Source organism: Phaseolus vulgaris, chromosome 11 (genome assembly GCF_051622355.1).
Source record: "Phaseolus vulgaris cultivar YP4 chromosome 11, ASM5162235v1, whole genome shotgun sequence".
Taxonomy (NCBI): Eukaryota; Viridiplantae; Streptophyta; class Magnoliopsida; order Fabales; family Fabaceae; genus Phaseolus; species Phaseolus vulgaris.
Window position 1 is genome coordinate 20,693,759 of NC_143508.1, and position 23,703 is coordinate 20,717,461.

Below are 23,703 nucleotides of genomic sequence, written 5' to 3' on the forward strand. Positions count from 1 at the left end.
AGTTAATGGACCACGCAAGTGGGCCTCAGGTATGTGTGCGTTGAGGTTCATTCATATACTCAACGTGTATAAGGTCTGGTCAGCGGAGAAACGTGAGGGGTGTGTTTAGTACATTCAGGTCTAACACCAGTAAAATATTTCCTAGAAATGCCTAAGCCCAAGAGCGTTAGCGTTTTTGGGGATAAGTTGCATGCATGAAAGGCTTGACGCCTACAGTGGACAGATGGGCCCCTAATGCCGGTACACGAGTTGGTACCTTGGCGGCCATGCTGTTAAGATTGTGCACTCCAAGGAGGAAAGATTTTGTGCGGTTGTCGTACTAAGATTGTACGAATTGTAACAGACTCCTCCCTTAAACCTACTTTCACTCGAGATAAGGTTCTCATGAGAGAAGAGTTGTTACAAGTAATCGAAAAGTAGTCTATACAAGGGATTTAAGAACCTTGGTAAAGGTACACTGTTTCTAAGACTGAAACTACTTGTTTACTTACTCATTGTTTCTATAAGCCCTGTACTGACTTGATCGTCAGAGTGGAATCAACAGGTAGGATCCCCTCTGTTTCAACGGAGTCGCGTTCCAACACCCAAAGGAAAAAGCAAATTCTAGTAGAGGCAGACAGAGCCACAGCCTATTCTACCGGCGACCAGGTCAACCGGCAAGAACACCAACCATTAGTTACTAAGGTTTTATCTACTAATTACTTATATTCTAAATTAGTATCTATTAGTTTTTTAGAGACTAATTTAGAATCTAAATTATTAGTAGCTAAAATCTTGATAGCTAATTTAGATATCAATTTAAAAACTATTTTATAATTTTTTTTATTAATAATAGAAACCACTTTAGATACCAATAATTTTTTAGTCTCTAAAATAGTATATAATTTAGTTAATATAGTGACTAATTATTTTGGTCTTCAAATTTGGTTGTTAATATAGTGACTAATTATATTTTATCTCTAAATTTAGTTTTTATTTAATGATTTTCATGTAATGTAGGTTAATATTGAGTTTAATTGAATTTTTTGTTTTTTTATTTATGTTAATTTTTTTCCCACTAGATTTTAATTATATTGCAACAAGATCTCTTCAATATTTCAAGTGTAAGTAATGTTTCAATGTGGATTGAGGTGAAAGTATAAAATAATAGAAAAGAAGAAAAAATGGGTGAAAAGTGAAATTATTTAAATTAAAAAAAAAGAGTAAAATTAGTGATGGAGAATTCGTAATAGTTTTGATTGATATGAAAAAAAAAAATGAATTAGATAATATTATGAATTATTAAAATATCTTTAGTTTGATTTAATAAGAATGGGTATAAATCAAAGTTCAAAAAATATGAATTATAAAGTTATTATTTTATAAAACTGAAAATAATATTTAAAATTTAATATATTTAAATAATTAACTAAGTACAATATTTTTTCACATATCAATTTAAAATCGGAAAATTTAAATGAAAAATAAAATAAATAGTGAACTATATTACAAACGAGTGTGTTACAAACGAGTGTGTTATTATACATCAATAATATAAAATGGAAGCCATCCAATCAATCCGCACCCTTCTTGCCGTGTGAACAACAGTACTCAACCGCCGCCAATACAGTGTAAATATGAAATTTTGTCCTTACTTGAAAATTATAGATTAAAACATTATCATGGGAATACCTGGAAAACTTAAAGTGCAATTAATTCTTAAAATCATTACTTTAACAATTTTTTAAATTTTGAACTAATTCATGATTAATTTACCCTTTAAATGTTCTTTTTTAACTTTTCTTCAATTGAAAGACTAATATATATGATACTGTTCTGGAAAATTTGAAACAAAAATGAGTTATTGGATGAAAGAAATGGACGTGGTGATGCTTTGCTGACTATATATGAAATGCAAAAGCATAGTTCCTGTTAAAGGATACAGATAGATATCAGAGTTATAAAAGGATCCTAATATTAGTTGAGTGTTTTTTATAATTATCAGTTGTTTTTTTTTTTTTTATAGAGATGAATAATCTTTTTAGTATTTAATTATTAATTCTTTTCCTCTTTAGTTAAACCTAGAATGAGTGTACTACTTGTATATATTCAAACCATTTGTTTTAATTTGAATAACAAGAAAAGGAGATATTCATTCTCATATCATTTACCTTCCTTTTACTCTTTTATTCATCTTTGTTGTTCTATTTCATAATATTGGTATCAGAGTCATTTTGAGTCTATCCTAGTGAGTATTTGTTGGGCTTATCAGGCCACCCACTATCGGGCCGCTATCGGACCACCCATAATATATAGTCCCACGCACGAGTTGACAGTCTCGGCGTGAGGGGTGTGTTGGAGATCCCACATCGATTAGAGATGAAGATATTTCATTGTATATTAGTGGGTGCAAACCTCAATCTCATGAGCTGATTTTATGAAGTTGAGTTAAGCTTAAAGTCCACTTTGTAATAGTTCCTGATGCACCAATCCTAATGCATGGTGTCAGTGTACACTTTGATGGTAAACAGCCTCTTTGAAATTTGAGAGGACCAGGCAGAAAACAGCCTTAAATATATCAAACACTTACAATCTCCTAAACAAGGGTCTAAGGATACCTAACATTAATCTCATGAAATTATCCCTTTTTTCAAACCAAGATTCAAAGCAGATGCTTGACATGGACAAGAATGCAATATTGGGGAGTTTCTTCTAGCCAGGCTGCATCACATGGGATAGTTGCTTCACACAACTGGACTAACGGGGATTGAGGGGCATATATAGCTCCACAACTAGATTGAATTTGACAACCATCATTCATGTTTAGTTTTTAAATAATACTTTTACAAATTACATGTTTTTTCATGTACTAAACATGTCTCTTAAGTCATCTAGACAAACTTTTCTTTTCAACATGTAAACATTTTTATTACAAAGTTTTAATATATTTAGAGAATTCCTTTATCTAATTATTATATTTAATATTTTTTTATATAAAAAAAAATATAATTTCATATAATCTAAAGTGTTGAGTTTGGAAGATCTTCTAGAAGTAATATGGGAGAGAAAGATGCATGGAGGGGTTGTGGCAGATAAGACTTACGGTTAATTGGGTAGTGTCTCTTGTGGATAGTGACCAATTGTATAGTGACCTTGATGAACCTTTCAAGGCTCAATCGAAGTTCACACGCCATTGACTTTGAGGGACTTTGAGGAAGTTAAGAGAGTGCTTCATTAATCATTTTGGGTTTCTCATGTGGAACCTCCCACCATAGTAATGTTATCCAATTGTGACTTGCCAAATTATTTTTTTAGATAATATATTTCTAACACACTTTTATGCCTTTTTCATGAATAAATTTATTGAAAGCTACAAAATCAATAAAAAATAATTATTGAATCAAAAGTGAATCTCACTTTTCTACTTCTAGGAAATTTCAATCAATAAAAAGCATAGGTTTCTTTATAGCATAAAAGAGTAGTTAAAGAGTACATTCCCAACCTTTCCCATCATTTGTTAGTGGTGAATTATAATATATATATAAAAGATGTTACATCATCAATAATTTTATGTAAAAAGTAAATTTAATTCAACTGTTAAATTATAATATCATAATTATTAATATTAAGTTTTATTAAAATTGAACAGTAATAAGATGATCAAATATATTTATATTTTAATATATTTTGAAAAATACACATCTCCTCAATTTTAACCTATTGTATTAAATAACTTTAGATTTATATAAAATTTTATATATGATATCTGTGATGTCAATTTTTAATACAATAGTTATTTTTTTTAAAGATACTAAATGATATAATATTTTGTATAACTTACACCAATATAATTTGATTATATTATATTATATATATATATATATATATATAAAAGATTCCTTTTTTTGGTGTACATGTTTTCCAGTTTTATTCTTTATAACATTAAAAAATTATTTACTTTAAATTGAAAATTTAAATTTTAAAAAAATTAAAGAAATGATTTTTGAAAAAAAAAACAAAAATTCAATTTCTTACAATTTACCCTTTAAATAACTATTTTTTTAATTCAAATAATTCTTCCCAATAAAAAAAAACTTACACAATAAAAAAATTATTTATTTTTAATATAATTTAATAATATATTTTTACTTTAATAGTTATGATAATAATAATAATAATAAGTTTTTGTCAAAAGAAAAAAAGTGTAGTTATACATCTTTTAAAAAAAAAGTTATTTATTTATTTAATAAAATAAAAAATTGAATAATTTTTTTTAAAAAAAATAACAGTTATATATATAATAATTTTCATCTTTTAATATATTTATATATATATATATATATATAATTTATCTTTAAAGAAAAAATATACTTAATTGTTGTTATAATTAAATACATAAATTCATTAAAAAAATTACTTGTAAACTCAAATAGATCCATAGACATTAATTTTTGTTTAGTCTACTAATTAAGAGTATTGCTATAAAATTCTAAGATTATTATACTCTAAATATTTTCATTTTTATGTATATAATAAAATCTGTAATAACATTTGTAATTTTACGTTATATATTAATTTAATAAAATTATAATTATTATAAATTTACAATGAAATATTTATAAAAAAAAGGTAAATTTTTAAAAATGTGGACACAAGTGTGTTTCGACAAGTATATAATAAAGAGATTTGTTACTACTAGGCTAATTCTAAGAGATATTCCTTATCTTTATATCTTCATCTTTCATTTCCTCAATGGTCAATAATTAGTTACTTACTAAATTCATTAGATTAAAAACATGTTAAAGGTTACTTTAGAAGTAAATCTTACAATCAATCTTGAAATATCTTCATTCTTTTATATATATAAGGAGCTGTTTCACAGTTGTATACATGTTCTCATCTCATACAATAAAGTAAAGCCAGCATAGACTTTATTTTTGTATTGTTACATATGTCCTTTTTTTATTTCTGCTTTCTCCTCTTATTAGGAATGGTTCTAAACTTTTCTGCAATCATTATCCCTCTCAACTTCATGGGATTTTCTTTTCTTCTCCCTAACTCAAGTAGTTAGGAAAATAAATGTTGCACAAACATAAACTAGTTTTCTTGAATAAATCCAAAGGTGAAACAAGAAGGTTGGAAAGAACTTAATAAAATGAATTGCTTATATAAATTTTATATAAGGGTGAAGCATGAAGAGTTGAAGAAAGAGTGATCTCTTCTCATAAAGCCTGCAATTTACATGATATATATATATATACTACAGTAAGATTGAATGCACTCTCTTCCTCTCCCCACTTCTTTCTCTTCTCAAACTAGTGATAAATAAATGTTGTCATAAAAATATGTAAGTGGTTGGTTGAACAAACAGAAATAGTTATGTAATGTCACCACTTCCGCTGTGCACGAACTTTCTCACCTCTTGCCCTTGACTTGTCAATTCTTGCCCGTCTTGAAAACTCTTGTATCTTTCGATCATGCTCTTTGAGCATTTGATCCATGTTGCTTGATGACACCATTAATGGACCTGAGAGGTATATCTTGTTTCCCATCGACTCACGCCCTCCCTGAAACAGTCCCCACATCAATTTTCAAGAAAAAAAAAAAGTGTTGCAATAGTAATCAAATATTCATTCATTGTTGCCACAGTACTTGGACTCCATTTACTATAATTAGTGACCAATCATCCATCAATGATATACATTCAACTACTAGGGAACATGGGAACTTGAGCATTTCATAAAAAGAAGGGCAAAATTTATAGAAAAAAGTATGACAATTGCGAGGTATGGAACTTCAGTCTTAAGCTCTGCAACTACAATAGCTAGCTTTTGTGGTGTGGTGTGATTCTCTTAAGGTTCTTATCAAACAATTTACTGAATGCTGATAGAAAGATAAAGAGTTAGATAACTTTGAATATCACTAGTAAACTTTACAAGACATCAAAAGGTCTCTAGTCCTTATTTAATAAAACTTGTGTTTATCTCTCTCTAATAGAATGACCGTGTAATAGGAGAGGATCCAAATCAAGTGAAGACTTCCACTACCAAATATTTAAAATTACTGAAGCAAAAAAGTTATAATGACAATAATAACTAACCGGAGTTGATTTTTCGGTGGGGATCCTTCTGCTTTCAATTTGATTGTGATCAGCAATCCGTTTTTGTTCCTGCCTTCTTCTTGACTCTGATCCGTTAGTTGACTCCATTGATTTTCTTACTTCACTTGGTTTTCTGTGGTGCAAGTGAACTGGTTTATCCTCCTGATCTTCTGGCAACAATGTCCTAGATGCCACTAGCCCAGATATTTTTGATAGGTTCCCTCTGATTGAAACAGGAGGTACATCATCAACTTCCTTCGCACCCTTTGCCCAAACAGAACCCGGAACCAATGGGCCTGAATGTGATGGCTTCTTATAAATATGCCCAGAAAAATTATTTTCAATTTCTTTAGCATCTTCTGACTTTTTGTGAGGGAAAACCAGAATACCAGACACTGCTCCCCTATGAGGGTTGTATAATTCACTTCGGTTCTTAGAGCTGGAATAACGTCCTTGCTGCATCAGAAAACAGTAAGATAAGCCTAGTGAAAGAAAAGATACAAAAAAAGTAGGACAGCTGGGGCAACATATTTGAGAAGAGCATAAGAATATTAAAAAATTTAGTATGTAAGATTATGTTAAGGCTTTCTACAGTTTAAGGAAAAGTTATGTATGTAATAAGCAATAGGCACTAAGCTCACAAGTCTGTATTTTTAGTTTTAGAATTCACAAAGATACACCGGACCGATTCAAACCTAAGGATTCTCATCTTAGCCTCATAAATAAACACTGAGGTTACAGTAGACTCAAAAGTCAGTGCAAGTTCAACAACCCAAAAAAGGTTTAGGTGTCCTAACACAATCTCATAATAATTGGCATGGGGTAGGTCTTGCACAAATAACTGATAAGCAGAGGCCTAATATCCTTTCGTTGACTGTAACAAAAAGAACAGGAGATCATCAAACCAATAAGTTTCCGTATAGTTCACAAGTCCGATCTATGCCTAAAAGTGTTGAAAAATCTCCGAGATGAATCAAGAGACAGTTAAAAGCATGAGATTTTCTTTTCTTTTCCCCAGTAAACTGAACAGAATTTGCGCACCAAGCTAATCATAGAGGCAAGTCATACAATAAAATTTGAAACTTTTGGATTACCTGTACTGATAAAGCTGGTTCAGCACTGTCTTTTGTAGTGACACTGGCCCTATGTCCTTTTTCTTGTCTAACTCCCGAGGCATGTTTTTGGTCCCTACCTCCAACAGCTCCTTGCCTAAGACAGTAAACAAAAATGAATACATGTTACTTATCATTTATAAGCAATAGGTTTACAAGTGTATGAATCAAGTCATGCAGAAAGCACGGCTAACAGTTGTGATGAAACAAATAAAGTAAACAGTTGGAGCAGCATGGCCCAAATGTAACTATGTGTTCAAGGTTTTAATCACCAATAATATGAAAATTTATTTTGCTATAAGTACATGAGACCCCATTATTGATGACTTTGTTCATGGCAGAGATGTCAACATTCAAAAGAGACCAAGTTGATCCACACTGAAAATTTTCAGATTAAGCCATGTATAATTTAAATTCCAAGCAAAAGATTCCATTCCAGAGAACGAAGCCACCATCACAATATTAATTACTAAATATAAATATCATTGTCTTTGCCTCAAAATAAAAACAGTTAACCTATATCACTACCTTCTGGCTTCTTCTCGTAATTTAGCATCAATTTCCTTGTTGGGAGCATATTTCGGTAAACTTGATGGATCACAAGGCACAGGCTCCGATGTAAAGAACTGCAAAAAAATGGGGAAATATCAAAAGTGGAGAATCACATGCCTATTAGCAGGTTAAAAAGAAAAAAAGGTTCCTAAAATATGTTGGACAGAATTGTGCAAGAATTATGATTGTTTTTACAATTTCATAACATAGCAGTACAGTAACAAAAATATCTCTTGATTTGTCTATTTGAATCTGACTTCCTGATTGCCCTGTATATTGAATGGTGAGAAGATTCTCTTTAAAGCATGTAAAGGAAAAGGAAAAAGAAAAAGAACAACTGTAGAATAGCATGAATGTTAAAGTGTAAAAAAAAGTACAACATTAAATCTAACTCGTTTTAGCAGGTGATGATGGACAAAATATTTAGAACTAAGACTTATATTGAGTATTGACACATCACTGAGATATCAAATGCTTGCAATTTGGATATTTCCAATGTCAGGATATTCCTATTTGTCTGATCACATATTCTTCCACAGATATATGAGAATGAATTACAAGAGAGATTTATTAGATATGTGATTAGAGAAACTATGATTTCTAAGTCCCAATGAGAAGCATTAATCACACTTTTATGTGCATCTATTGGTATATCAATTATGGTTGAGTACAGTGATGTCATGGAAGCAAGAAACATGGAGAGCTTCATTAAACAACGATATAAATCTTCCTTCAAATACCACTAAGATTACATTGGGAAAAGAAGTCAATCAAATGCTATAACTACTTGCTGGGGATAAAAATCAGCTTACCTCACTCTTCAGAGCAGCTGCTGCAGTTCCCCGATGTGCCGGCTCTACAGAAAGCAGGGTCTCAATAAGCTTTAGAGCAGTAGATGGGTAGTCCTTAAATGTCTCTGCAACACATCGCCTATAATGGTGTGGCGGCCTGAATACTGTTGAATGTGACAGCCGCAATTTAAGCCAATATTCATCAGATGGTGAGCCGCAAAGTTTAAAAATTCGATGCAATTGCTCAACCTACAAAGAAATAAAATTAACCTTCAGATCACATACTAGATTAGGAAAATGATGAAAACTATATTTATATACTCATACCTCTGTTTTTCCTGGTAAAATGGGCCTTCCAGTATATAGTTCACCCAGTATGCAACCAGTGCTCCACAAATCCACTGCAACCCCATAATGATTTGCTCCAAGTAAAAGTTCTGGTGGTCTATACCATAGAGTTACTACTCGGCTTGTCAATGGAACACTAAGGTGGGGGTCAAAAAAACTTGCCAAACCAAAATCAGCGATTTTTAAGATTCCATTATTGTCAATGAGAAGATTTGAGCCTTTTATGTCACGGTGGAGGACACCATGACTATGACAATGATCCAATCCACTAAGAAGCTGCTGCATGTAGCATTTTAGCTGACATATAAAGAATTTTGTTGTTTTAGGAGTTTTCTAATAAAAAATGGAGTATAAAGAAAAAATGTTACATAGCTACTTTCCTATACTTATAGTCTTATCTTATACAAGAGATGCACATGCACAAAAATCTGAACTTCATGTAAGAAAATCATTATTACCTGTGGTTCAGAGAACTTGATGTCAGGATTTGATGCAAGTCCTGTAAGATCATGCTCCATATACTCAAAAACAAGGTACAAGCTGCGAGACATATGTGACGTTACCAAGCCCTCCAATTTTATAATGTTTGGATGGTCAAGCCTACGCAAAACATGGATTTCCCTTGCCATAAACTTCACACTCTCAGGATCAAGATTGTCAAAGCGTACTTTCTTCAATGCAACAAACTTGCGGTTAATCACATCCCTTGCCTTATAAACAGTACTATAAGTTCCTTGCCCAATCTGCATAATAGAATGCCATCATCATGTTATTCCTTCACCAATATAAGAAGTTTATACTCAAAAAAACAAACAAGACAAAATCAAACCAGTCTAACAGTCATTCTTTTTTCGTAACAACAAATAAAATGAAATTAACCCCATCTTGAACTCTAAAGCATTACACAAATAGATTAATGCAGCATAGTAAGAATTGCAGAACTGCTTAATTATAATGTAAACATAGACAGCAGACAAGACCGCAACTTACTTTGTCCAACTTCTCAAAATTATTCGCTCTCCGAGGTATCCATCCCTTAATAGCTTCACCGGCAACTGAAGAAAGCCATGCCGGCCATCCAGCTGCAACTTGCTCTCCTTCTACAGCCTTTGGAATCCTTCCAGGGCCAAGATGATCCACAACAGTCACTTCAGGCTTCTCTATTTTCTTCTTCCCATCATGATCAACATACAACTGCCCTGAACCATTGGCCTTCTTGTCAATCAATGAACCTTTTACATGACCACCTTCTATTATCACATCTTTAGCCCCACCTTCATCAACCCTCCTAGTTGAATTTAACCGCAAAACGTTCAACTCTGAAGGCCTTGTGCTATACGATTGCAATTTCTTAGTAACACCTACCTTGCTGTCCTCTACAGCTGAACTCTTAGAACATAAGCAACCCATGTTGAAGCACAACGATATCACATCAACTTCACAACAATGTTATCCTTCAAAAAGTAGGATCACCATCCACCAGCAACACTTCTTCCAACAACTCCACCAAAACTCATAAAAATTAAGTCACCCACTACACAGTACCTTCTTCTTTTCTCCCTATTCAAAAGTAAAGACGAAAACTTTCCTTCATCGACACAAACCCAATTCAAAATCAGATACCAAATATCCAACACTGAAATATTCCAACCCGACTCAATTCCAAAGCAGTTAGCTTGAATCAAGCCCACTATTCATAACCCTCCAACAACAATCGCTAACTGTCATAAAGGAATCATTGTTCAATAAAGATGAAGAAATCCAAGCAATAAAAAAAAGTCTGAGATGAATGAAGGTGATAACACTCTGAGAGTATTATGATTTACAAATAATAGAATCAATTAATGAAGGAAAAAGACAAGGTGGACCTTTGAATTGGGATTAAGGGTAAAAATGGATCAGAAGCTTAACAAGAAAAAAAGTGTGGTGGTGGGTATTGCTGAAAGTTCAACGCGTATTCAGACATTAAAAAGAACATTATCATCAACCAGACAACAACCTTAGACGGCTTTTGCCGGCTAGGCTCAGTCAAAAGACTCCACTTTCTCTCTTTCTCACACACACACACAAAAACTTTCTCTTTCTCTCTCTCTATCTATCTCTATTCTCTAGTGATGCATGATTCCATATACTGTTGTGACTCTCTCTCCCTCCACCATGTTTCTTCTGTCAAAAAACCATTGGTGTTAGTTTTGTGTTCAAACCCTCTATGTTGGTCGTTGAGTTCTGTTTGGAATATCAATGCTCTGCATTAAACGCGTTTTTAATTTCTCTCCAATTTTTTATTACTTTTCCTTTTTTTTCTCATAGTGCAGGGTAATAGTGTCATTGGATTTTTTTAAATTAAAGGCACTCCTCCTTGATCGTACAATTTGGTATTTCTTAGTCAAGAGTTTAAGAATCGATTTAAGAACTTCCTAAGTAATAAACAAACGTTAGAAATAATTGCTAAAAAACCTTACAAATTAAAACAGAAAAATATTAATTGTATGATGGGTTTTAGTTTAAGACAGATTATTTGTTTTAAAAAAGTGAATAAAAGTTAAAATTCCAGATTTTTTAATTATAATTACTTAGTCATATATTTATAAATAACAATGTCGTTTTAAAAATTATTTTTCTTTAAAAAAATTTCTAACTGTAATATTTATGAACTAATTATCATTTTTTTCAATCACATAACATGCGTAAAAAATTAATAAAATAATAGTAATTTCCAACCTTTCTGGAAATTTGATGGACTAAATTCAGTTTTCTTCCATAAACTTTTTTTTTCTAGTATTTTCTAGGATTATGTACTCACAAATTTTATGAGATAAGGAAATCATATTATATCAAGACCAACTTTTGATTTTGAGGATATTTCTTTTAGTATTTTGAATGTGACTTTTAAGAACAATTATAAACTTTTTTGTACACTATTTTTTTTTTTAACTCAGAGGTAAGAATCGAGATTAGGCAAGTACAGATGATAAATTAGTTTATTTCAATTGATATAGATATTGAATTTTGACCGAAAATGAATGATAAAATGAGTTGGAGTAATGCCCAATTATTAGTCTATGGAAGTATGGAGCATCACTTTTTTGTTTTAAGTGGTTCTTGACCAAATATATATTTGAAGTGGCTATATTTTGATGTTGTAAACTTATTAGAGTAAATATTTTAGTTAAATTGACTAGAAATTGAATACATTTTAAAAGAAGATTATGCATTGAAGGGAATATTGTATTGATGTTGATGTAATGTTGAGTCAATATGCTAAATTTGATTTCATGATGTAAATATCATTTTTTAATGTAAATATAGTTTATGCATAATTACATTCTTTTAAGATTTTTTTCTAAGTAAGATGATTCTGGTCTTTCCATATGATATATTTTTTTTCAAAGCAATTTTCTTTTATGATAGAAAATTTTCACTAAATGATAATTAAAATTGAAAAGTGTTATGTATATGTGTATATAAGTAAAAATGAAAAGGTAGAAGATATTATTTCATGAATAATGTGAAATATGATGTGTATTGTTAATGAAATGTTGTGTACCACTGAGTATGATTGACGATATGTTGTGAATTAGAGAGTGTGATTGGTGTTTTTTTTTATCAGTTGAGTGTGATTGATGATATGTTGTGTGTGGATGTCGGTAATTACCATAATCATATTCTATAATGATTGTGTTTATGTGTGAATAGTTACCAAATAGGTAATATTGATATGTGGTGTAATTATTAGGTTAGGAAATTTGATGAGATAATTAAACTCAAATGACATATTAAGTTTGATAGATAAATGTATAATAGTATAAAAACTCAATATAGGTTCCATACACTAAGTTGTAGATGAGAGTCATTAATATTCAACTAGAAGTGTAGAAATTATGTTGTCACTTAAAGTTGTCAAATAAAAACTATATGGGGTAAGGTAAAACAAACATACCGGGTGTGAATAGGTGTTAGTCTTTCAGTCTAAACTTAATGCTAGTCTTCCAGAAGTAGTAAACCATTATTCATTTATGGTATATGATAGGCAATTGTTGAAATTATTCATATATTAATTATATTATATGTTTAATTTAACATTAGCTCACCTTTTTATGACATTTGATTCTAATTTTGATGTTAGTGTTTCGACGTGAGGGTAGATGGAGTTACAGGTAATAGAGCTAAAGGGAATTAGTAAATTTTCTAAGACTTTATGTGTGTGTTGTCTTTAAGTTTATCTTTTGATGTGTGTGTATTGGAGAAGCTTGTAATAATTTTAAGTGATTATAAACTATTTTTTATTTATGATAGTTAAGTTTTAGGATGTTACATTTATGGTATCAAATAGGTTGAATTTTATATCAACTTGACAGAAGTAGGTTTATGTTTCCTTGTGTGTAGCTTTGTCTGATGTATTAAGAAAATTATTTAGAAACTTCTTTCTGATTTACCTAAATTAAGCTTTTTTATATGTTAAGAGGTTGTGCCTAGACCTCTATGCCTTCTGATAAGTGTCATAATTTAGTGATATTTCAAGCAAAAACATAAGCACTTATGGACTTTATTTTTAATAGAGTTATAATTAAATCTCTAATTTAGGAATTTGAACATTTTTACATATTTTTGGATTATGCGACGAATAAGAATGATTTATTTCCAAATTTGTGCTAATAAAAGAGCTAAAGGGCAATTGACAAGTTGAAGAGAAGGGGAAAAGACAAAGTTAGAGCATTGAAAACTCGCACAAACTCACCTAAAAACACACCCAAGCAAGATCACTCTAGAGACAAACTTGTTCTCTGGAGAAAACTCGCCTAAGACTTGCTCAAGCTCGCTTAAGTGAGTTCACTCCATTGAAGTTGGGTTTTTTTTTATGAAACTTGCTTAAGCAAGTAATATCTTGCTTAAGCAAGATGTCACTTAACCTACATCGAATTAGGTTAAATATAAGGCGTAAGTCAAAACCCTAGAGACTAGAAAAAGGACAATCAGAGATAGAAAACTTGGAGGAGACAGTTGTCTAGAAGAAACACCATGGATCTTTTTTTTCTTGTTTTCCACGCTTGTAATGGCAAATATGAGTGACTAAGTCTTCCCTTCAGAATTAAGAGTAATTTGTTCAAACTTGTATGTATTGAGGTAATATTTATATATAATATTTTGTTCTTGATTGAGATTGGTATTATATTTTAGGTATAATTACCTTATTCGTCCCTACATTTTGGGCCAATAGTCAATTCGATATAGTGGTTTTTAAAAAAATCAATTTGGTCCCTATGTTTTTTTTTAAATATATGCAAAATGGTTCTTTCTGTTAAGTTGCAGCAAACGACGTCAACTACTGCTTATGTGGCAAAGAGAAGGGGTTATGGGTTTAGTGTGACGTGTGAGGTGTAGTGACGTGGATGGTTTACATTAGTTTAGTGAAAATTGAATTGGGGGTTAGGGTTTAAGGAATTTGAATTGGGGGTTACGAATTTTTAATTGCAATCAAGGTTGAAGGTTTCTGAGGTACGTTATTGTGAGATGCGATTTTGTGCAATTTTGCGGTTCGATCCTGTGGTTCAATCTTGTGGTTGGATTGTGAGGTGCGATCCCGAGCCCATTATGAGGGGCGATCCTTTGGTACGATCCTGAGCTCGTGAAGTGCGATTGTGTGGGGCAAAGTTTGTGGAACCCGAAGGCATTGTTGAGTGTGGTACAGTTTCGTGGGTGGTCGTTTTTAAGGTTAGAACTTTTTGACTTACTTTCAGAGTGGTTCTGTTTGTGATTTCTTTGAGAGAACATTTACAGAGTAGTTTATGATGTAGGGTCCATCATGTGCAAGATTTTTCTATGTGTGGTCTAACATTTGGTTTCTGATATAATTAAGTGAATGATTATGTTCTTGTCGGTTGACCAAGTTGTCGGTTGACTCTAAACACAAGCCCTGGCTCTGTCTATCTCTGTTGGAATCTGCTTTTCCCTTTGTCGTTGGAACGCGGCTGCGTTGAGACAGAGGGGGCCCTACCTGTTGATTGTACTCCGACGATCAAGTAAGTACATGGTTTTATAAGAAACAAGAAGTAACTAGTTTCAGTCTTAGAAACAGCGTACCTTTACCTGGGATCTCAAGTCCCTTTTATAGCCTACCTCTTGTAACAACTTTCTATCACGAGAATATCATCTCAACTGAAAGCCTACTCAACAGGAAAATATTCTGTTCAAGACAGTCTCTCTTAAGGTCGTAACCGAATAGAACTTTTCCTCTCTAGAGTGCATAAAATCATAACAGAATAACCACTAGGGTACCAACTCGTGTACTAGCCTCAGGGTTCCAATCTGTTTCACATAGGCACCCTCGACGAGGCGCTACACATCATACATGCAACCTAGCTTATCGTGCCCTAACACACATGGGCTTAGGTGTAGAGAAAATGTTTTACTCGTATTAGACTCATACGCACTAAGCGCACCCCTAGGTCTACTACTACCCATCGTTGGCCGCCTAGGCCTTGGGCACAAAGGGTTACGCTAAGTATACAAAAAAGAGTTAACTCACATCTCTAGAGCCCAATCACATGGCCCATCAACTTGCTACCACTAGCATATGTTGTGGTTGAGGTTGAATGCAAAGACTCTTGGAGCTAGTTTTTGCAGCTTTTAATTGAAGATGTTGGGGGTGTAGATGTATGTGAAGGTGTCACTTTCATGTCTGACCAACAAAAGGTATATTCTTTGCTGTAAATTGTTGATTTTGTTTATGTATAATTTCATTTAAGTATTCTATATATGACTTTTGACAGGGTTTGTTGTCTGCCATTCAAGAACTGATACCTGGGGCAGTGCAACGGTTATGTGTTTGACACTTGTACTTGAACTTCAGAAAGAAATTCCCAGGAAAAAAATTGAAAACTTTAATGTGGAGGGCAGCCGACAACACATATCCCCAAGCATGGGAAGAGAGATGAGGGTTATAAAGGAAGTCAATTATGAGGCTTTCAAACATCTCATTGCACTACCTCCTAGGCAAGTATTCATACTTGTTCTTTTACTCATGTCAGATTTGAGAAAATTCCTTCCTGTCAATACTGAATAAATTTGGAAATTCCTAAATATTGATAAGTTAACCTTGTAAATGATTGTTTAAGAATAATAGGTGTCCACTCATGTCACTACTAAAATCTGATGTTGTGTTAGTATCAAAGTAGGCCAATTGAGACTTTGTTGTGCATGTCAGTCCATTCTGTTGCAGTTGTTAGCTATTGCAAACTTGGGTACCATTTGTGGTAGCTACATTCAGTTTGTGAGCTCAATTATTTTCAGTTGATGAAGTAATGTATTTTCATTTTATAAAATCATTTATTTTCCTTTACTAGGTTCTGGTCCAGATCAAGGTTCACATTCATTCCAAAATGTGACTCACTTGTCAACAATATTTGTGAAGGCTTTAATAGTGTGCTTGTAGCTGCACATGCAAAACCTATCTTTACCATGCTAGAAGATATCAGGACTTATATAATGCAAAGATAGGCAAAAAACAGATTGAAAATTGCCTCATTTGAAGGATCAATATGTCCAAAGATTTTAAGCAGGTTACAAAAGGAAGCATATCAAACTCGATATTGGGTACCCAAGTTATATGACAACATTGATGCACTCATTTAAAAGGTTATTGTCTTACTTGATACATATGTCTAACCAATTTCATCATCACAGCTCTTCCACATATCACCTATTTGAAGTGAAACATACCTCTACCATTGGAGAAAAGTTTGTGGTTAACTTGAACATACATGAATGTAGCTGCCGAAAATGGATGTTGACTGGAATACCTTGTTGTCATGCACTTTGTGCAATGAAATTTGTCAATGTTGATCCCGTCAACTTCATTTCATTTTGGTTCAAGAAAGAAACATATGCAGAGATGTACAACTCAATTATCAATCTAGTGAATGATGAATAAGTATGGGACAGAACTGAAATGCCAGATGTTGTGCCACCTCCCACAAAAAAGATGCCTGGAAGACCAAAAAAGAAGAGAAGGTTGGAGGCATGGGAGGTAATGAAGAACAAAAGTCAGTTAGGCCAAACTAGATTAAAGAAAAAATGTGGGATTTGTCATAAGCTTGGCCACAACAGAAAGTCCAACATTGAAAAACCATCTGAGCAAGGTGCAAGTGCACCAGGGCCATTTCACCCAAGGCCATCTCACCCAAGGTCATCTTAACCAAGTCAGACAACTCCAAGTGCTACAAACCCATCTCAACAAGGTCCAAGTCAGGCAGGTCCAAGTGCACCAGGCCCATCTCAACAAGGTCCAACTCAGGCAACTCCAAGTGCAGCAATGCCATCTCAAGAAGCTCTAAGTCAGGCAGCTCCAACTGCACCCCACCATCCCCCCTACTCAACCAAAAGTTTCACAACAATCTTAAGCAGCTCGAAGGACAACAAGATCAAGTGCAAAATTTTCAATACCCAACATCTGGCTTAAGTTACATTCCATGAGAGGCCGCTTTTGGAAGCCATGAATGTTTTTGGAACCCACTTGTTTCTATAGTTGTATATTTTGAAAAACAATTATTTTAGGCTTTTGTTAATGTATCATGTAGTCAATGTATTTGGTTTACTCTGACATGGGAAAAGTTGGATTGCTTTCAAAACTGATTTCGTGTGCATCTTTCAACTCTGTAAAACCTGCACTAAACTGGATTTGCAACTTCTTAGTTGTAATTTTGTGTTTCATTTTTAATGTCATCTTTAGTTGTTGTTGGATTTAGTTAATTGCTTTAGTTTTCCTTATCCTTGGATGCATACTCCAAATTTCATGAGATTCGGTTACTGGTTCTATGAATGGATGTTCACTAAGATCCACATGCAATATTTCCTTTTGGATGATGCTGAGTTTATTTTGGATACTGTTGCACTTCCAATATTTCTACTTTACCCTTTCGTTGCCATTCAGTTTTGGCTACTGTTGCACTCCCAATAAAATAAATCCTATCAATTCTATGCACCAATAATACCAAAGTTCTTTCATTCTGCACCATCAAACCAATTTACAATTGTCTTATATAATTCTAAGAGAAAAAATGCACCACTATCAGTATGCACCACTATCAAACCAGTATGCACTACTATCCAAGATGCATTCATACAAAACATCAAATATTTCGTTCATTCAAATTCATTATGCATTGAAACAAATATTTGGGGATAAATGTTACACTAATACATATTACATTAACACATTCAATCATAATCCCAAAATATACATTGATATGTCACTCATGAGAATTTTAAGAAAATAGTCAACATAACAATGTTTATTACAACAACAACACACAACCCTACTAATAACATCTTAATCCACTTTATTGACATCTTCAGAAATTTTTCTAAGTTACAAATCTTGTTTCTTTGTCTAGCAATAGTTCCATCTTTGTCATCCCAGTGTCTTCAATGCACCATTTGAAGAAATTGCATCCCATGCTTACGAGACAAAATGATAACCAAAACAATCAATACCAATGCTTTTTTTTTTCATAAACCTCAGTTCAATACATCTCACCTTGTACTTTGGACACCCCCAAAATTGCCTCCCACCATTTTTGACAGTGGTTGTTGTTCTCAAAACCGTGAGTTCCCCACAATCGCAAATGGGACCAACAAAAGTCATCCTGCTCCCACCACCATGACTAGAATTAGATCGGTGTTGCTGCACTTCCATTCGATTACAACTGCATGATGATACAGATGCAGATCTATAAACACACATTTACACCGCAAACGAAGCCACGAACGAACCACAAATGCTATTCACTACTCCCCTACCAACGAATCTACGACCCTCGTATCTGTCAACACCCTCGTATCCGTGAAGAACCCACCATCGAAAAACCTTTACGCCAAAATAGAAACCCTAATCACAATTTATTAATCTCCGCGAATCCAAACTCATGGCAAACCCTAAACACCCAATCTGACGTGTCCTGTAACTCACAGTGCACATAACCTTTTCTCTCTGCACATAAGCAACAGTTGACGCCGTTTGTTGCAACTTAACAAAAAAAAACCATTTTGCATACATTTAAAAAAACATAGGGACCAAATTGATTTTTTTAAAAACCACTATATTGAATTGACTATTGGCTCAAAATATAGGGACGAATAAGGTAATTATACCTATATTTTATTCTCAAAGTTTGAAACTTTATTCATGATTTTGATCCTTAGATTTGAATAGAAAGTATTTTTAAGCATGTGACCTAAATGATAATTCTTAACATATTTGAATGTTAGGAATAGATTTGAAATGTTAATTGTTTTATAACATTTGTTCGTAATGATGAGATTTTTTTTATAAATATGCGATGAGTCAATATTTAGGAGAAAATATTAATAATTTTGTATGCGAGGAATCGATATGAATGATTTTTATATATGCATCAATGTCAATTCAAGATGGAATGTTACATGTTTTTATTCATTGAAAGTACATACGAGTGAGAAGGATTAACCCCAATCCCAATTTTCTCAATTGAATAATCTAAATCGTTTACTTTGTTTTTATTAATTTCTTACATATATTCATGATAACAACCTTTCAAACAAACTTTTGCACGTCTTTTGATATTTAGTGAATATTATACCTGATATTTTAGAATTGTTCCTTGTGAGTTCGATATCGTCTTTAGGGACAACTTTACCCTTTAGAAAGACGCGAGCAAAGGCACATTCTTTGAGAAGAAATAAGTACATCCAATTTGGGATGTTACTTAAAGAACAAAATAGCAATTAATGCTGCATGAAGTGCATCCTTCTCAATCAAGTTCATTAGACACAACATAGACATTCAAGTGAGTTGAAACTACTTAACGGTCAGAATGGATTTGCAATGACTATTTTTTTCGGATTTGCAATGACTATTTTTTTCAATGCTTATGTACCGTCCCATCCTCGGGCGTTGACCAAAGTCGAAGTCAAAGCCAAAGTCGAACATATGGTGGGACCCATCCAGGGGGCCCAGGGAGGAAAGTCAATAGGTTGACCGTTTAAGGCGTCGCCAGGTTAAGGCGTCGCCAGGTTAAGGCGTCAACGGTGTCTTCCCCCGATACCCACGGGTAGGAAAGACCGTGGAGGGGGCGACACCCTGAGGGGCCCGATACCTTAGAACAGTAAGAGAAAGGTGGCTCCAAGGCCATGGTTTTAGTGTCAGTAGGGGGTAACCTGACTCGTGAGTACCCACGCCCAGGGGAGAACCATGTGCGTAGTACGAGAGGATGGTAGGTACACTTCCAGGGTGAGTGACTAGAGGCTGGGGCGCAAGAGTTGGCACCCAGAAAGTCACCCCTTGCGCCAGATGCATTTCGAGGAATGAGGACTTACATGATGGAATATCCCTAAGTTGGGTTACGGTGCTGTAAGGCCTTCCACGTAGAATAGCGATCAAGTCAGAAGAACACATGGCAGTAAGTACTGAAACATCAAGGTGTATAAGTTTCCCTGAAAGTTTGCTAAGGTACGTTTTTATTCAGTTTTCGTTTTGAACGCTTTAAAGCACTTTAAACGCTTTAAATGCTTTGAACATTTTAAACGCGTTGAAAATTTTTAAACGCTTTAAATGCGCTTTAAGACGCTTTAAATGCCTTAGACGTTTAAAAGGGGCTTTAGACGTTTGAGACGGGGATTAAGACTCAGTTTTACACACACACTCTAGTTGCTTGCTCGCGGACCCACTGTACGCACAGGCAATTAGAGAGAAATTAATTACCCAGTTATTTTACCACCTTTAGAGCATCCATTCACGGTGCTCCGATACGGAGGTGTGTTCTTTTGATGTTTCTCGCTTGCTGACTTGATCGTCGGAGTGCAAACGGCCGCGAGGGCGCCCCTTTGTTCACTTCTTTCAAGTACTCACGGCGGTGTAGGGTGGGAATTTGGAACAAAGACGAGGGAGTCCTTCATACACGAGTCTTAGCTACGCACGAAGCACAATCTGGTCAACCGGCGGGAACATTTGGTGCCCACCGTGGGGCCCTGATGGATATCCACTAGGAGAGGATTTTATTAATGAAGGAAGAGGATTTTCACCTACACATTTGAAGTTCTTCCTTCTAGTCTTCTCACAAATTAAAAGAAGTCAAAGAGAAGATCAAGCCTAAAGATAAAGAAGTCTACAAACTCTCAAATAATAGGCTTCATATTAAATATCTCTCTTTATAGTTTCTTTTAAATTGTAAATAATATAGAATAATGTTTAGAAAGGTGCTTAGAGGGAAACATGAGACACCTCTTTTGTAAAAGCATCTTTAGGCTTTAGCTTAGCAAATTCTAGAAGCTTGGGGAGTGAGCTTAGTAAGGGGGTGTGATCTTAGGAGTTTTTTGGGTAGCTTAGGGAATAAGCTATGTAAATGACCAGCCCTTACTCCTATAAAAGGAGGGCTTAGGTCCTTCACAATTCAGATTGGAATTTTATAGTAGAGAGACTATACTCAATTTGGGAGAGAATTTGTGAGTTTTGAGTCTTCCTCTTCTTTGCCTTATCTTGTGAGCTATGGTGAGCTTCAAGTGGTGGCACTCCATCACTTATCTTGGTTCAAGGTTCCAAGTGGCGTGAATGGCTTCTTCCAATTCTCAAAATCCAGCAAGCATCTTATTCTATAAGTGTTCTTCTTCCCTTTTCTTCAATTTTCCATTCGGTAGTTTTGATTCCTAGAGTTTACTTCTTTTTCTACCGTTTATTTTGTGTTTCCAGCATTGTGTTCTTAATTCTGTTTTGGTTCAGTAGCTATCATTTAAATTCTGTCCAGTTTTAATTCTTGTTCTTCTTTCCTTTTGTTTTGATTCAATTTGACAATACATGGACTTCAATATGAGTCTTGGTTGGTGCTTAGTTTTGGTGAGTTCTTGAATTTAGAACATTGATCCAATTCTAAAGTAGAGTGCCTTTTAAATCCAGCTCAAGTTGTTCCTAAGAATGTCAAGAATCATGTGTTCTTGTAGTTACATTCACATCATGTGGTATCTAGAGTCTAGGCTTGTTTTTGCTTAATTCTTGAGTTGTATTGCACTTCACTTTCAAGAGCTCTTTAATTCAAGTTGTTTACCATTCTGTTTTAGGATTTATTTTGAGTTTTCTTGCTGTTTTCTTTTGTTACACCATGTGTTTGTGAAAAGGACTTTAGCACTCATTGTTCATATGAGTATGGCTGCTCTTTTGGAATGGCATTCTCCTTCCTAGAGCTGACCTTAAGCTTCCTTTCACTTGTGGTTATATCTTGTTATATGTCTTTTAATTTTGTAATCATGTCAAGTTTTGTCTTAGTCATGTTATTCCATAATTGTCATTACTTCTAGTAGTACTTTTATTGCTTTAATTGTTTCTTGCTTTGGTTTACTTTCTGTTTTTTGAGTTTATTGCTTGATCCTTTGTGCATTTTCCTTTTTAGATTTGAGTTCATGCTTGTATTTTCATTCTATACAAGTTCCTTTACACAATTTCCATTATGTCTTTGCTAGTTCATCATACTGTTTTTCATTCCTAAATAGGCTCCTCTGTTTTCTTACAAACGTGCTACTGTTTTCAATTTACTGCAATTAATTGGCTCATAGGAAATTTCTGAAAATTTGGATTTACATACTTCAAAGTGTTACAAAAGCATAGAAAAAAGAATCACTCAAAAATTCCAAGTACACAAAAAATGATAAATAAAATACGAAAAGTGTACAATACTGCCGAAAAGAATACGGTAATTGGGCAGCAATTTTGAAAAATTTATTTCTCTCAATTGGCTTACTGTTTTTACCTCATTCCAGTGCCATTTTTGAGTTAAGACATTGAAGTTTCTGTGGTTAATTTTTCACATTCCAGTTCGCTTTCAATCGGTACAGTTAAATCTGTAAACATAGCACAGTTTGCTTTTAAAAAAAAATAAAATTCCAGTAGCTGTTTTCTGTTTTCTTTAATCTACTCTAGCACTTTTCTTTAGGACTCTTTTTGTGTGCCTTCTTTATTCATTGAGTTCCTTATTTTTCTTGATTGTCTTTCATTCATATTCTTTCTAGTTTGTCATACATTACTCTCTGTTTTTGGTTTAGCTTTTATTGTTTACACCTTTTTCTTGCTTGTCTTTTTGTTCTTCTTAAAGTTGTGTGGAGACTTGTTCTTAAGTAAGTTGGTTTGCTGTAACATATTTCACTTGAAGCTACTCCATTTCACAAGCAAGGCTTGGTTGAGGACAAAATATTTTCTTGGAGTGGTTTGAGTGCTTTCTTGGGCATTTTCCAGCAACCTATATCTCACTGTTTTTAATTGTTTAACAAGTTTCTTTCACTGTTTTTGTTTGCTGTTTTTGTGTATTTTCTGCTCATGGCTCATTTCTCTAGTGGAGAGTCCTCCAAACCGTGCTCACCACAAAAGGCAGCCCTTTATGAAGACTTAAAGAATGCCAAGCAATCCAATGCTCACTATCTTGAGGTGATAAGGAAGATGGAAGCACGGCTCCAAAGTTTGGAGTTAAACCGAGAAGAAATGCATCAAAACCGTGAGAGAAGAACTCCTCCTCCTAGTCGGCATTCTTCAAGGCACTCCCATGGTTATTATGAAGATAATCCAAGGCCAAGACATCATCACCATGAAGAGAGGCGCCAACATGTGGCTGGCCCTTGTTCTCCAAATGTAAAACTTCCTAGTTTTAGTGGTGATAGTGATCCCAATGTATACTTAGGATGGGAGGCTAAGGTTGACCAAATTTTTGATGTAAATGGGGTTAGGGATGAGCATAGGGTTAAGTTAGCTTCTTTAGAATTTTTGGACTATGCCATGCAATGGTGGCATCAATACCTCATGGACATT

At 33.8% G+C, this 23,703-nt stretch overlaps 1 protein-coding gene and 1 pseudogene across 3 annotated transcripts; one reads left to right on the forward strand and one right to left on the reverse strand.

Annotated features, from left to right (window-relative positions):
* Nucleotides 1–5,115: 5,115 nt before the first annotated feature.
* Nucleotides 5,116–11,200, reverse strand: LOC137810795 (putative serine/threonine-protein kinase At1g54610). 3 transcript variants are annotated; one of them, XM_068612353.2, is made up of 9 exons: nucleotides 10,751–11,190; nucleotides 9,873–10,603; nucleotides 9,341–9,625; nucleotides 8,862–9,179; nucleotides 8,556–8,783; nucleotides 7,720–7,817; nucleotides 7,174–7,288; nucleotides 6,080–6,535; nucleotides 5,116–5,546 (listed from the first exon to the last, which is right to left on the reverse strand). In XM_068612353.2, exons 2-9 carry the CDS (start codon nucleotides 10,290–10,292, stop codon nucleotides 5,367–5,369), a joined length of 2,100 nt encoding a protein of 699 aa, XP_068468454.2. In that variant the 5' UTR covers nucleotides 10,293–10,603; nucleotides 10,751–11,190; the 3' UTR covers nucleotides 5,116–5,366. The 3 variants fall into 3 exon arrangements, with proteins under 3 accessions (XP_068468454.2, XP_068468530.2, XP_068468377.2); XM_068612429.2 differs by having other exon boundaries at nucleotides 10,882–11,139; XM_068612276.2 differs by having other exon boundaries at nucleotides 9,873–11,200.
* A 2,968-nt stretch (nucleotides 11,201–14,168) lies between these two features.
* On the forward strand, nucleotides 14,169–17,076 carry LOC150023104 (uncharacterized; annotated as a pseudogene).
* Nucleotides 17,077–23,703: the final 6,627 nt, after the last annotated feature.

Bases quoted from the DNA above. Each gene is read 5' to 3' on its own strand.
- LOC137810795 (XM_068612276.2), bottom strand. From the start codon at position 10,292: ATGGGTTGCTTATGTTCTAAGAGTTCAGCTGTAGAGGACAGCAAGGTA. The intron at 9,180-9,340 runs GTAATAATGATT...TTTATATGTCAG, and splicing joins TCAAGTTCTCTGAACCACAG to CTAAAATGCTACATGCAGCA. The intron at 5,547-6,079 runs GTTAGTTATTAT...GGACTGTTTCAG, and splicing joins CCACCGAAAAATCAACTCCG to GGAGGGCGTGAGTCGATGGG.